Source organism: Chionomys nivalis, chromosome 15, assembly GCF_950005125.1.
Source record: "Chionomys nivalis chromosome 15, mChiNiv1.1, whole genome shotgun sequence".
Taxonomy (NCBI): Eukaryota; Metazoa; Chordata; class Mammalia; order Rodentia; family Cricetidae; genus Chionomys; species Chionomys nivalis.
In genome coordinates this window covers 68,136,122-68,151,743 of record NC_080100.1, presented here as the reverse complement: position 1 = coordinate 68,151,743, position 15,622 = coordinate 68,136,122, and the positions used below count along the sequence as shown (strand labels likewise).

The 15,622-nt window shown below is 43.6% G+C and overlaps 1 protein-coding gene across 1 annotated transcript in view; it reads right to left on the bottom strand.

Moving 5' to 3' along the window:
- Rhobtb3 (Rho related BTB domain containing 3) overlaps positions 1-15,263 on the bottom strand; it is a 67,972-nt gene extending 52,709 nt beyond the window's left edge. The window contains exons 1-3 of the mRNA XM_057789925.1: positions 14,883-15,263; positions 14,559-14,784; positions 9,766-9,952 (exon numbers count right to left, since the gene is read on the bottom strand). Of these exons, the coding sequence (XP_057645908.1) occupies positions 9,766-9,952; positions 14,559-14,784; positions 14,883-14,884 (415 nt within the window). The 5' untranslated portion in view covers positions 14,885-15,263. The remainder of the gene's footprint in view (positions 1-9,765; positions 9,953-14,558; positions 14,785-14,882) is intronic.
- Positions 15,264-15,622: the final 359 nt, after the last annotated feature.

Genomic DNA, 15,622 nt, shown 5'->3' with positions numbered 1-15,622 from the left:
AGCCAGTAGCGTGCAGTCTACCTGTTTTCCACGTCACATAGACATATTCTTCCACTCACTCAGCAAAAAGGGAAACTGCCATGTAGGCAGCTATCAGTTGGTTAGTTTCATGTTTTCTGGATCCCAAAGGATTTCTTTCCTAATTGGGATACTCTAGATTCTCTTCTGAGCCAGTCCTGTATTTCCCCACACCAACCAACTTTAGTTAACTTAAGAGTATCCAAAATAACATTCATTTTTTGTTTATTTTGAGAAAGGATCTCATATAGCTCTGGTTGTCGTGGACCACACTATGTAGAGCAGATTGGCCCTGAATTCACAATGATCCTCCTGCCTCATGGCTACAGTAGCTCTGGGAATCAGAGTTAGTACTGTCTTTATCACTATCCCCAACACACACACACACACACACACACACACACACACACACATTAGTCTTAAGATATTATCATAAAGTGTCTATTCGTTCTTGTAAAAAAACCAACATAATCTTGCATCCAAATAAATGGTATTCCAAAGCAGTGGCATTGAGGGTAGGGTGTTTTTTACATTGTTGTCATTGTTTGAAAGTTTTAGAAATTCTTTTGAAAAATTCTAGCAAAGCAACATATGAAGCTTTCGGAGCAATAAAAATAACTTGTGCGTGGGGCGGGGGAAAGATAACCTGAAAAGTAGGATGCCAGCTGCTGAAATTTATAATTATGAATGCATCTAGGGCCATTGTGAAGTATTTTCATTGTGTACTAAAACCCAAAGATTTGTGTTGAGGATATAGCTTGGTGGTTAAGAGTGCATGCTAATCCTTAAAATGTGGCACACACCTATAACCCCAGGATTGGTGAGGTGAAGGCAGGAGGATTATAAATTCAATGTCATTCTTGTTTATATAATGAGTTCAAGATCAGAATGGTCTACATGAGACACTGTCTCAAAACAAAGAAACAAACAAAGAGTCCAAAATGTTTTCAGAGCCAAGTACAATGATAGCCACATTGCCAAGTTTATCACAAAAAAAAGGAAGGAAGGAAGGAAGGAAGGAAGGAAGGAAGGAAGGAAGGAAGGAAGGAAGGAAGGAAGGAAGAAGGAGGAAAAAAGTGAAGGAAGGAGGGAAGAAAGGAAGGAAGGAAGGAAGGAAGGAAGGAAGGAAGGAAGGAAGGAAGGAAGGAAGGAAATATGGTCAAACACAATTGTGCCAATCCCTGCCTTTTAGAAGCTGAAATATGAGGTTAGAAAATTCAAGTTCAGGTTAAGTTACATAGCAAGTCCCATCTCAAACAAATTAACGCATGTATACTTAAACACACACAGCAAGACCCAGTCTCAAAGAAACACATGCATGTATGTAGCAATACAGCCCTTGAGTGAGCAGCCAGATTTAGCTCTATAATTAACATGCAATCACATCTTTAGTCAATTCATTCCATGATTTTAAAGAAAATTATTTTCTTCATTTAGATTATTTATAAACCTACTATTTCATTCATTGAAAACTATTACCTACTACCAAGAGGGATAGAAAGCTGAAAGACCCCATGGCCAACTGACCAAGGCGGATGTGACTGCAAACATCTGAAACAGTGAACACTAAAATAAAGGAATACAGAGTTACCGTAGGAACAGAGGAGGGTCCACGCACTGGGGTGGAGGTGTGCAGCAAAGGCAATGGCCCAATGGAGAGAATGAATTTGCTATGCAGTTATAGAAGGGGCACTGCAATCGGAGTGGACCACAACTGCAGAAGTGTGGGCCAGGACAAGAAGAAAACACATTTCCACTTCTGTAAAAGATCTTTGTATAACTTTTATTTATGTGTGTATGTGTGCATGCACGCACGCGTGTGCACACATTCACGCGATGTGCACGAGTGAATGTGTGTGTATGATGTGCACAAATGTGTGTGCATGTGTGTGTGATGTGCACAAATGTGTGTGTGCAATGTGCATGAGTGAATATGTGTGCATGTGTGTGATGTGCACAAATGTGTGTGTGCACAAGTGTGTGTGCGTGCAATGTGCATGAGTGAATGTGTGTGTGCACGCACTCGCGCTATGTGCACGAGTGAATTGTGTGTGATGTGCACAAATGTATGTGCATGTGTGTGTGATGTGCACAAATGTGTGTGCACAAGTGTGTGTGTGGGTGCAATGTGCATGAGTGAATGTGTGTGTGCACGCACTCACGCTATGTGCACGAGTGACTGTGTGTGTGATGTGCACAAATGTGTGTGTGCGTGTGTGTGTGATGTGTACAAATGTGTGTGCATGTGTGTGTGCATGCGATGTGCATGAGTGAATGTGTGTGATGTGCACAAGGGAGTGAGTGTGTGCACGTGTGCACGATGTGTGTGTATGTACGTGATATGCATGAGTGTGTGTAATATGCACAAGTGAGTGTGTGTGCATGCACGATGTGCTAGAGTGAATGTGTATGATGTGAATGAATGTGTGTGCACGATGTGCACAAGTGTGTGTGTGATGTGCAAGCGTGTGTGATGTGCGTGTGTGTGTGTGTGTGTGTGTGTGTATGCGCACATGTGGGGGGGGGGCTGTGGAACCTGGAAGAAGCTGCTGGATCCTCTGGAGTCCAAGCAGTTGTTTTGGACATCAAACCCGGGTCCTCTGAAAGAGCAGTGGGTGTTCTTCACCACTGAGCCGTCTCTCCACTTTTACAACCTAAAGATGGCAACTTGAGCCCAAACCACACAAGTGACTAAAGAAAAGGAGGAGGAGGGGGAGAGGTGACAGAGAGGACCAAGCATACTGCGGCATTAAAATGAAGTGAGATGACGTCAGGTCTGGCATTAGGAGGGCCTGGCAGGACAGCACTGGACTAAAGCTGGGTGTGACACAGAGTACAGGTGACCTTCACATACTGGAGTGACGTCCAGAGTGTTCACAACTCCAACATCGGAAGCAGGAAGCAGCAGGACCAAAGACAACGGCTGGCAGCTGGCCGAAGCGCACTGGTGGGAGGAAGCAGATAGCCCCATGGAGCCCACGGACACCCGCTTCCACCCCAGCCACTGACAGCCTCTGGGCACAGCAAGAGAAGGAATCAATCCAGCTTGGAAAATGAAGTGCAAAAGTAAACAAAGAATTTCCTACCATTTCAGCTATATTCTCAAACAAAACCTCACCAAGCAGACTTACAAAGCCTAAAGAAAACCCAATAACATTCAACCAATGAGAATAACTATAATGAATTAAGTATTTTCAAGTAAATGTACATCTATAAGTCAATAACAAGAAATTGCGAATGAACCATTGAGAGATTTTAGATACAAAAATATTGAAATTAAAATTTTAATCAAATAGAGTAGCAGAAAATCTTCTACATACACCAGAGAAAAGAGACCAAGATGAAAGCAATATAAGCGAATGCTGTACTCGAAATGTTCGGAAGACCGATGCAAGAAGACCACAAGTTCAAGCCAGTCTGGGATACAGTGTGAGATGCTACCAAAAAGAGGAAGCAAGTATTCTGCAACAGAAAAGAAGAAGGCTAAGAGCATCAGGAGAGATCCAGAATTACCAACATCAACTATAAAGAGCCATAAAGAGAAAAGTGGTGGGTTGCTGGCAGCTGAAGCTAGAAGGCAAGTGACCGTTGAAGACCAAGGAAAAGCATGAGGTTCTTCAAGCAATCCAAAGTGACTGTTACAGAAAACGGGAATTGTGTCAGACATGTTCAAGAAGTAGTCAGAAGCACATCATGAAAACCTTTGCATTTCATTTCAGATAAGAAGCTTACAACCTAAAGCCACTCCTGTGAATACAGACTCTAGATAAGAAGGAAAGCACTAACAGATGTCATCTCTGGCTTCCCTGGAAGGACCTGCAGTAGTGTGCACCCCAGAACCCAACTGCACATGTTTGAACATCATCCCCACCAAAAGGAATCAAGCATTTGTTGTCTTCCAGGAGGTAAGGTGCTGAAAACTGACAGGAGCTAGCCTAATAAGACGCCTTCTTAGATACGGATCATATGTTGCACAGAGTAAAAGATCATAAGATGCTGAACTTCAAAAACAAGTCCTTATAAATCATAAGAATTGGAAGGGGCAACCGGGTGGTGGTGGTGCACGCCTTTAATCCCAGGACTCGGGAGGCAGAGGCAGGCGGATCTCTGTGAGTTCGAGGCCAGCCTGGTCTACAAGAGCTAGTTCCAGGACAGGAACCAAAACCACAGAGAAACCCTGTCTCGAGAAACCAAAAAAAAAAAAAAAAAAAAAAAAAGAATTGGGAGGGCCTCTTTAGAGTAAAACCAACCAACCACAGAGGAGGGACGATAGTTCACACTAGTGCAAGCACTGTGCAGCATCAGAAGGGAGTATATAAAATAATGGGCTGAATTCTTTTAGAATAACCTTGTCGTGAAGTCTCCCTCCACCAAGTAAAAAAAGAAATTGGGGATCAAGTGTGTATTAAGCACTAGAGAGACAGGATAACTAAACACAGCGTAGTATTTATGTCTTGAATTGAAAAAAAAACAACTGTAAATCACATTATTGGAATAAGGAAGAAAATGTAAATGTAGATATTTTAAATAGTGCAGTAAATAACAATTTGCTACGTTCTGGAGTGATCGCCATAGTGAAATGAATAATAGCCTTATTCTTTTTTTTTTTTTTTTTTGGATTTTCGAGACAGGGTTTCTCCGTAGCTTTTGGTTCCTGTCCTGGAACTAGCTCTTGTAGACCAGGCTGGCCTCAAACTCACAGAGATCCGCCTGCCTCTGCCTCCTGAGTGCTGGGATTAAAGGCGCGCGCCACCACCACCCAGCAAATAGCCTTATTCTTATGATGGATATTGAACAGTCAGGAGTGAAAACAAAAATCCCACGTTACAATGTAGTCTCCAATGGTTCAGAAGAAAAAAATCCCACGTTACAATGTAGTCTCCAATGGTTCAGAAGAAAAAATCCCACGTTACAATGTAGTCTCCAATGGTTCAGAAGAAAAAATCCCACGTTACAATGTAGTCTCCAATGGTTTAGAAGAAAAAATGAGTGTATGTGTGTGTGCATGCCTGTGTGTATGTGATTTATAAATTCTATAATTCAATGTTTTCTTCTTGCCAATTTTCTTAGTTCCTAAAGACTGTAAAGCACACACTGCTCTGCTCTGACTTGTGTTCTGATATAACTACGCTGAGTTTATTCCAGAAAGAACATGAGGCCAGAGGTCAGTCCACCATGAACCTTAAGCTTCAAGGTCTTCTGTAGTTTCTTCAAAAATCCATGGGAGAAAGCTCAACAATGTATTCTCCCACACGGTTACCACTACTGTAAAATCGGCGAAGTAAAACATGCATTTGATTAAGATCACTGTCTCTGCCGGGTGGTGCATGCTTTTAATCCCAGCACTTGGAAGGCAGAGGTAGGTGGATTTCCGAGTTTAAGGCCAGCCTGGTCTACGGAAAGAGTTCCAGGACAGCCAGGGCTGCACAGAAAAACCCTGTCTTGAAACACCAAAACCAAACAATCAAAACTGTCTCTCTCCACTCTTAAGTTTGTGCTGAATGAGGCCAGACTGAAGGAGTCATCTGCGTTCTGGATGCCACTAAGTGAATTAACCTCAGGTTCAGAGAGCTGTCGCTCACAGTCTGAGGCACCAATGTCCTGGTGCTGGAGTGGCTTTCACAAGTGTTCTGACCACAGTGCAGACATGACATGAGATCACAACGCTGAGCTGAAATAGGACACAGCAGGGGTTCAGGGCTCTGGGGCCAGAGAGTGAAGAAATAAGAAAAGACAAAAACTAATTATCACTCTCTTCTCTCTACAGGAAATATTACAAAGTAATTAATATGAAGATATCATCAAAGACTTTACAACCCAAAAGACAAAAGAATTAAAAAATAAAGATAAATAAAGAAGTGGTAAGCTCCTCAAGTCCTAGCTATACCAATTTTAGGCATATACAAAAGGATTTGCAATCATGTCACAAGGACACTTGCTCAACTGTGTTCATAGCAGCTTTATTCATAATAGCCAGAAGCTAGAAACAACCTTGATGCCCCTCAACTGAAGAATGTATAAGGAAATTGTGGTACTTTTACACAATGGAGTACTAGTCAGCTATAAAAAATAATGACCTCATGAAATCTGCAGGCAAATGGATGGAACTGGAAAAAATCATTCTGAGTGAGGTAACCCAGACCCAGAAAGACAATCACAGTATGTACTCACTCATAGGTAGTTAAACAGGATAGGATAACCAACCTACAATCCACAGCCCCAGAGAAGCTAGATGAAAAGGGGGCCCAAAGAGGGATGCATAGATTTCCCTGGGAAGAGGAAGTAGAAAAAGATCTGGGTAAACTGGGGGTGGAGATTGGGGGATGGTGGGATGGGAACTACAGGGAGCAGGTTGGAGTCAGGATGGAGGGGGAGAGTAATAAGAGACATCTTGATAGGGAGAGCATTTTGGATTTAGAGAGAAACCTGGTGCCAGGGAAACCCCCCAAAACCCACAAGGATGACCCCAACTAAGACTCCTGGCAATGGTGGAGAGGGTGCCTGCACTACTGTAAGCAGATTGGTGACTTCCCTAGTTGCCATCAGAGAGACTCCCTCCAGTAACTGATGGAAGCAGAGGCAGAGATCCACAGACAAGCACTGTGCTGCTCTCCGAGAGTTCAGAGGAGGAAAACAGTAAGGGATTTTGCCAGCCAGGAAGTTCATGATGGACAAACCCACAAAGACACCTGACCTGAGCTCACGGTAGCTCATGGACTCTGGACCAACATGCATGGGACCGACCAAGCCCTCTGCATGTGTGCAGCAATCGTGTAACTTGGTCTCTTAGTAAGGCAGTGAGAGCAGTACCTCTCCCTGGAGCTTAGCTGACTTTGGTAACTAACCTGTCCCCCATGCTGGATTACCTGGTCCCACCCCGGCCTAAGGGGAGGAGCTCGGTGCTGCCTCAACTTGATGTGCCCTGCTTTGCACCAGCCCACAGGAGGCCCGTCTCTTCCTGAATGGAAGCGGAGGGGAGTAGATGGGAAAGAGAGGGTACGGCTGGGAGGAGAGGAGGGAGGGAAACTGGTTGGTATGTAAAATAAATGAAAAAAAAAATGTTGGGCTGGAGAGATGACTCAGAGGTTAAGAGCACTGCCTGCTCTTCCAAAGGTCCAGAGTTCAATTCCCAGCAACCACATGGTGGCTCACAACCATCTGTAAATGGCATACAGACAGAATATTGTATACATAATAAATAAATATTTTAAAAAAAGAAAAAAGAAAAAAATGTTATTTAAATAATTTTTTAAAAAGGAGTGGTAAGCTATTAAGTAGAAGCATCTTTTAGACATCTGTAGCATTTGGCAGCTTTGTCATATTTGAAATTTGTTGTATTCTCTGTGCATTTATAAACAAATATTTGGTTTTTTTTCTATTTGTTTGCCTGAATGTGTGGATGTAAAATGGTATAAATCTGTGCACTTCCAAATATCTGCAACTTACCCTTTCAGAAAACCAAAAATGCCACCATGAGATATTAAATGAGGGCCTAGAGAAATGGTTTGGCAGCTAAGAGCACTTGCTATTCCTGCAGATGTCCCAGGTGCAGCTCCCAGCACCCACACTAGGCAATGTGAGGGGATCGAATACCCTCTTCTGGCTTTGGAGAGAACTGTGTGGGAAATGCAGACATAAACTCAGGCAGGCACACATACACACATATATAAAGAAGAAGAAAAAAAAACACCAAAACTTTTTAAAAAAGGATTAAGTGACAAGGAATTGATACCAAATAGGGATGAAAACAATGCAATGAGTCTGAGATTTACTTAGCATAAAATCAAACAAGGTACTTAGCTTACTCGATGTGGTTGGTGTGAGAGAAAGAGGAATCAAACAGAGCCCTTTTGGGGTGAACAGAGAGGTAGAAGGAATCCAGTAGTCAGGGGATCACATCAATAGGGGTGCAGGCCAGGGGACAGGCTACAACCAAAGAAGCAGAGTAAAGACACCATGTAAATGTAAGTGTGTACAAAGACAGCCAGGGACACACCGCGTGAGTCCACAGTCTACACAGAGAGCAAGAAGAGAAGCTGAAGGGCTGACTTACCAACTCCTCCCTGTGTTGCTGGTGCACACGGGGAGGTGGGGAGGGGACCAGAGGAGAGGGCAGAGGGCAGAAAAGCCAGGAAACAGTGGCTGTAGTGCAGGGAAATGTTTGGATGATTGCAGAGAGAACTGTTACTAAATGAAACAAATTTGACACTGTAGGGCTCCCTCTGGAGAACTTCAAACAAAGGCAACGGGAAAGAAAGCCCGGGAGGCTGGCTGGAGGACTGAAGCCCAAGGCAACCCAAGAACTGAGGATAACTCTTTCAAGAATCATGAACAGGAAAAAAGTTAGAGAAGACCTCCTAAGAAAGTCAAGAGTGCGCCAAGCTTGATTTCTCTGTAAGTACTAGTGTGAAAGAAACATAAACCTGCTCTCTGCTTCAGCAATCCACTCCAGGAACAATCGGAGTATCAGAAGGACAGTGAAGACATAGGTGATGGCACATTCACACAATGGCATGACGTACCGTGATTAAATGAGGAGGCAATATATACACTCCGACTATGCAACTCTGTAACGAGTTCAAGAACAGCTGTGTGAACAGTAGCTCTTTACATGGAGGGTGTAGTCACCTGATTGGTGTAGCTGCCTCAGGAAGCCTTCTGACCTATTGCAAACATTCTAAACCCTTCTCCATGACATAGACATTAAGTAAGTAAGACATATTAAGCAGTACTGTCAGGTTAGCCAATCATATGTTTCCTACTGTGTTGGCTAGTTTGCTGTCAACTTGATACCAGCCAGAGATATTTTGGAAGAGGAAACGGAAAATGAGAAAATGCCCTACCAGACTGGCCTGTGAGTAAGCCTGTATGTGGTACATCTCCTTGGTTGAGGATTGATGTAGGAGGGCACAGTTGTTCCCTGTGGGTAGTGACACCCCTGGGCTGGAGGTCTTGGTTCCATAAGAAAGCAGGCTGAGCAAGTCATGAAGAGCAAGCCAGTAAGCAGCTCTCCTTCCTGGCCTCCACTTCAGTTCCTGCCTCCATGTCCCTGCCCTGCTTGAGTGCCTGTGGGGAGTTCCCTCAGTAATGGCCTTTTACCTGGAAGCATTAACAGTCCCCACGTTGCTTTTGGTCATGTTGTTTTATCACAGCAATGGAAACCTAAGACAATTTTCTATGCCTTAACAATAATAATAAGTTGTTTAAAAAAATAATTAAAACGTAAAGACAGCTTTACTAAGGAAATAACCCTGAGCAAACTTACAAAATGCTACGAAATCAAAACAAGTCCTGAGTTGGCCCTGCTATCTGATGATCACAGCAGCAAAGGCGGGGGCAGCAGGAACCCAGGATCCTACTAAGCGTGTGGTAACAAGCAGCCCCTTCCTAGAGCAGCGTTGTCAAGTGTTTCCACCTCAGCCTGCCTAACAACCCTGCTCTCATGCCACATCCTTTCATGGATAATCTGCCCATCAAATGGACCTTAAAAGAGATGAATACGCTCAAACCATCAAAAGAACACAATTACTGATGGACAGTAGAGGGGCAACTTAGGGGAAGATTTATACCCAAAGTGCACTGGGAATATTTGCGAGCCTCTCCTCTGACACCTGATTACTGTATAGAACAATGAGGTGACAACTGTCCATTTTGACTTTCAAAATAAAACTGTATTAATCATTAATAAACGTAGTTTTGTAAACATGGTACCTGCATGCTCATCATAAAAAGAAATCATGCACTTACCATGTTGCCTGGTCCCCACAGCTGCAATGATCACTGGAACTGAGTTTGATGCTCTTTTAATCACTGGGATATAATTATCCTTTACTTCGTGAAATGAAAACTTGTCATTTACATTGTATTTTATCACAACGATGTCAGCACCCCCAATTAGGTTTCGGGAGGTATACCAATCACTGTCAAAAATGTCCTAAACAAAAATGCAAACATCACCTTTTAGTTTGTCTATCTTCAAATCAATTCCCAAACTAATTGCCAGATTAGTTATAAGATATTGCCTACATGTTTAGTGTATGTTAGTCTTGAGAAGGCATGCAAATGTATTTTTGAATACTATGGTGGTTTTAATGAGAATGGCCCCCAGAGAAATTGAATGCTGGGCTCCCAGTTGGTGGAACTGTTCAGGAAGGATTGGGAGGTGTGGCCCTATCAAAAGAGGTGAGTAACTGGGGGGAGGGGAAGGCAGGCTTCGAGGTTTCAAAAACCTAGGCCATTCTCAGTTAGCCTTCTCACCGCCTTGCACCTGTGAATCAGACGTAAGCTCTTAGCTGCTAACCCAGCCCCATGTCTGCTTTCTTCTACCACATTCCCCACCTGGTCCCCCTCTGGACCTGTGAGCCCCAATAAATGTTTTCTTTTATAAATTACCTTGGTTATGGTAATAGGAAAATAATAGCAGGAAAATAACTAAGACAAATGGGTAACCACATAAAATTTAATACGTCTGATGCCTGATAATTTATTTAAAACACTTTTTCTCCACTACCCTAAACAACTATACACTAGTAAGACCCCATAGCTACAGCATTTGTTTGATGAAATGAGCAACCTCTGTCCACTCTCTACACCTAAAAAAGCACTCTATTTTGAAGTTATGCTGACTTTAGTCACTTGCAATTCCAAAGCTGTAACATTGTGCAGTCAAGGTCAGAAGCTTTCCTGTGACCCAGATAGACACTGCAGGGTTTCTGTGTGTTCTCACACTGTGAATCTTGTATTCCTTTTACCTTATACACATTTGAAGAAATTAATATATAATCTTTAACTTTATATTGTATAGTACCCATTTCATCATGGAGAAGATGTGACTCTATAACACACATTCTACATTACAAGGTATTAATTGTAAAGGCCTGTGTTTGCATTTTATGTATTGAGCTCATATACTAAAAATTCAGGATAAAACTGTTCAGAAATTTTTACTATAGGACTATAGTTAATATCTATCTTTAGAACTAGAATCATATGTAATTTATTATCGAACTTAGTTCTATCATAATATCTGCAAAGTCTTGTGAAAATAGCATATAAAGGAAATGCCATCTTAATTTCACTGCCAAATATGCACAAAAAAGTTTTCTTCTTAAATTCTAGTTAATGATTAATCATTTCTTTCATGTGGCCTTTTTCTAAGACATAATCAAGTCAGGAAACTGTTGGGCTACAGAATCTTACACTTTGGTATGTGAGTCCAAAAGGAGGTTAAAAGTGTTCAAATCAGCAGGCAAGCGAGAGCCACGTGGCAGAGCTGTTAGGCTATGACAGACATGCCCTTGTGGGGAGACGAGCTCTTGCCCCGCTTCCAGACCCTCAGCTGCCCATCTCTCGGCAAGCTTATTCAGAATGAGAGTTGTACTGCAGAACTTTAAACAGAGATGTATTATCCAAACCAGAATGGATATAGTGTATTTGAAAGGAGTTCAAAACAACAGAAACAGAAAGGAAAGTGAACAGTCAGAGGCAAAGGCAAAGGGCTGAGTGCGGGTTCTGCTACAGTGTTAGGGTGAGGGGAGAAGTGAGGACATGGACCCCAAATCACAAACGCCCGTTGGTCCCAACTGTATCTATAAACACTCTGGTTCAGAATATGCAGAGGCAGCACAGCGTGGAAGCTGAAGGATCACAGAACAATAGAAGAGTCCAGCACATGGGATTCAAAACCAGTCCAGAGAACAAGTCAGAAATCTTTTTTTTTTTTCACATTCCAAATAGTTCAGAATTCCAGAGTTATTGGAGAGGCAAAACATGGCAGGAGGGGGATTTGGGTATTATTAATTTCCTCTGTGGTATTGAGGATAAAACAACTATAAACACTTTTATTTGTAATGCAATCCACAGCTGCAAACTGTACAAGAAAATATGAACGCATCATCTCACAGTTTATCTTTTATTCATTTGTTCATCTGCGGGTTTTTGAGACAGAATCCCAGCGTGTCCGAAACTCACAACCCTCTCTCCTCTTCCCAATTGCTGGGATTATAGGCATGAGTCAGGATGCCCAGCTAATCCTGCTTTGGAACATACTTCTAACAGACAGAAAAATAAAAATCTAGAAATATGAAATTAAATAATAATATGACTACAAAAGAGAGAGGTAGGCAGAACTAAGCTATGAACTTCATCTAATGATTTGAATTATGTTTACTTAAAAAGCTTCAAGTACACAGAGACAGCAAAGAGGCAGAGCAGAGGTAGCAAGCTACAGAAAGCAACTCTGGAAGGGGAATACTTCCAGCTTCCTTCCAACTCCAAGGCAGCGGCGACATTTCTTTTTAAGTTGTCACAGCTCTACTGGTTTCTAGAAATCTAGAGGAAACCCATTTGTCCCACCCCTTGTAAGGCAGTTCCAGGATTTCACTGGGACGTTATGCAACGGCAAACTTGGAGCTACACTGGAGAATCAGATTCATCTTTACAAAAACAAAAACCCGAGTTCCTACAAGGAAACAAGGACTTCATCCTATTCGACTAGTGTGTGCACTGAAAATCCTGCGTTGGTATAAACCTTGACGACGAGAGCACCTCTCCCATGTTTAATATAAGCGACGTATAACTACACTAAAGCTATAATGTGCACTTTATTGCAGCAGCCAGCACTCTTGAGACTTTACCCTTCAGACAGCACCAGGAGACAGGAAAACAAGTCTGACAGAAGGTGAAAATGTACACACACACACTATACATATACATTATATATACATACACATACATACACACACTATACATATACATTATATACATACATACATATATGCACACACTATACATATACACTATATATACATACATATATGCACACACTATACCTATACATTATATATATACATACAAATATACATACACACACAAACACACATATATACACACACACAAAGCAGGGCTCTGAGATCAGTTCCTTTTGTTGTCAAAAATGCTGTGTTTGATATTCTGATTCAGCACGTATGCCAATGCCAGCTGATTGGTTAAACCAATGTTCATACTTCTGGTAGAATTTACTTATTATGTTCAAGAGGAAAAAGCAGCAGCTCAGAAAAATTCTACATATGTAACTCACTTGAAGACCCATCCTAGTATGGGAAATGGTACCTGGTGACAAACTTGGTATCACAGACTGTGGGCACACAAAACAAGAATTCCCTTAGCACGCTATAACAGTCAGCAAGACTGCAAAGCGTATTTAATCCATTCTGAAGATTTTTGTTTTATCTATTTTCTTTTTATAAAATGAGTGCTTCTTTGCTAAGTGAACAAACACAGTAAGTAAAGGGTTAACATGAAACTAGGAGAAATAATCCCGATATCCCAAGTCATCTTATTTTATTTTCTCTGTATTTATTTCCTCAATCCACTAAATGTTCATTCAACAGTATGCTGAACAAGGAATACTTTCAGGCTAAAAGCTCTTTCGTAGTAAAGGGCCCAAAGCAAACGTGCTAGCACAGACATCAGCCCACAAGTCCTCGCCAGTGGCTTCTTCTGATACCATCGTCGCTGCCATATCTGAAGGCTAAGTCCATTCTTTCAATTGAAGTCTACTTAAAATTTATTTTAGCACATTAATATCCATTTCCAGTCAAAGAGTGTCTTCCATAATAGGAAAATATGCTCGAGAAAATTTCCTCAGTACATTCTACATATTTCTGTTCCAAAGTATTCTACTTCCCCTTAGCTCTGATTCATTTAAAAAGAAAAAAACTGCCCGTTTAATGAAAGAATCTCCCATAATTTATGCCCTTATAAGACCCAAAAGTTTCGTATGTATTATCTTTAACTGAAACACATACAACTACAATATTAGCAATGAATTACAGGTTTAAAAATAAGCGAAAACATTTGAAATATAGTGTCACTGTGTTGTGAAGATATCTGCAAGTCAAGGAGCTGACTCCTTTGCCCTTTCCTCATGTTTCTTTCATTCAACTATAATAAACATGAAGAAATTTTAAAGTGCTAAGTAACATTAATGGTACTTCTAATTTATTAATCACTAAAAACAATGGTTAATGCAGGAGTATTTGCATCATTAAAAACTAAACCCCCCTCCCCCGCCCCCGAGGTTAGAAGTCTACAAATGAGCCATTTAAAATGAGCTCTCACACTCCGTCCTTTCTCCCTTTTTTCCATACTATTTCTGACCTCTCCCGGAAAAGAGTATTTTTGCCTATGTTGGGCGGTAAAGGACGGTATTTATAGCACACATGTCCCTATCCTCCACAGGGTGGAACTTCGTGACCCTGTCCCTTGGTGTTAGCATAGTCAACTCTCAGCTGTCTACGTGCAGCACCGTAACTGCTCTACATTCCCCTGGGACTTTCTACCCTACCGACGTGTTTTGTGACAGGGCTGCTCCACCACCTCCAAACTGAAACAAAGGACGAGATTTGCCAAAAATGTTAACTAAAATAAAATAAAAAATAACCTCTCGCCAGGCAGTCAGGAAAATAGGAAACGAGGGGAGGAAGGATCCAAACGACAGGCTCCTTTGGCCTGGGCACCGCGCAGCCGCTGCCCCTTACCCAGACGGGACAGTCGTGCACCACCAGCTTGACGTTCCCGAACGCACTGGCCTGGTACTCGGTGAACACCGGGCGCGCGACCGTGCTGGCCGCGTTCAGCAACAAGCTGCTCTCGTCCCCCGAAACCAGCGGGCTTCTCCCCAGGTAGGTGCGGATGAGCCCCGACGGCCGGTTATCCTGGTGGAACGTGTCGCCCTCGTTCCCCAGCGCCACGATGTGGATGGACCTGCGGGGCCGAGAGGGGCGCGGTGAGCGGGTGGGCGCAGCCAGGGCGCGTGGCACGTCCGGGACCCGGACGGTGGCAGGACGGCGACGCGTACGTACATGATCGCGGCTGGCAGGGCGGCCTCTCACCGCAGGCAGCTCATCCCCGGCCGCGGCCCTCGCGCGCCTGCACCGCGGTGCTGCCGACGCAGAGCAGAGCAGAGCCGGCCCGGCGCGGGCGGCCAGCGGGGGCGCGGGCAGCGCTGCGGATCCCCGGTCGCCGCCCCTGGTCGCCGCGCCTCCGCCCCGGCTCCGCCTCCGCCCCGCGGTGACCGGGCCCAGCACGTGTCCCCCCGCCGGGAGTCCGCCACGCAGGGGAGCGAGCTGCCCGCCGAGCCCTCCTCGCGGTGCCCGGGCTGCGGCCTCGGGATACAAAGGAGCGGTGGTCGCGGGGACGACGCCGGAGCCCGGGAGCTGCTCGCCGCCAATCCGCCTGCAGCAAGTTTGCTCAACTCGGAAGACTGAAACCCGAGCCGGGAGCGGGGGAGGGGCGGCCTGGCCCCGCCGGGGACCAGAGGAGAGCCGGGCTAGGGAGCAGCCCCTTGTCGATCCCGTGGTCCTGTGTCCACGCTGGCCCTCACCGAAAGTGTGTTATCGTTTTGTCAGTGGTCAAATGTTCTAGAGCGGTTTTGTAAAATCCTATTTGTGAAGAAAAAAAATAAAGGCAACATTCATGAAGCTGCAGAAAGAGTTCTTTGTTCACGCACCAATTAATTTGCGGATGTCGCTTTGGAAAGGTCATTTTATATTTGGCATACTTTAACCAAAACTGCGGAATTTGAAGTGTCAGGATTTTTAAT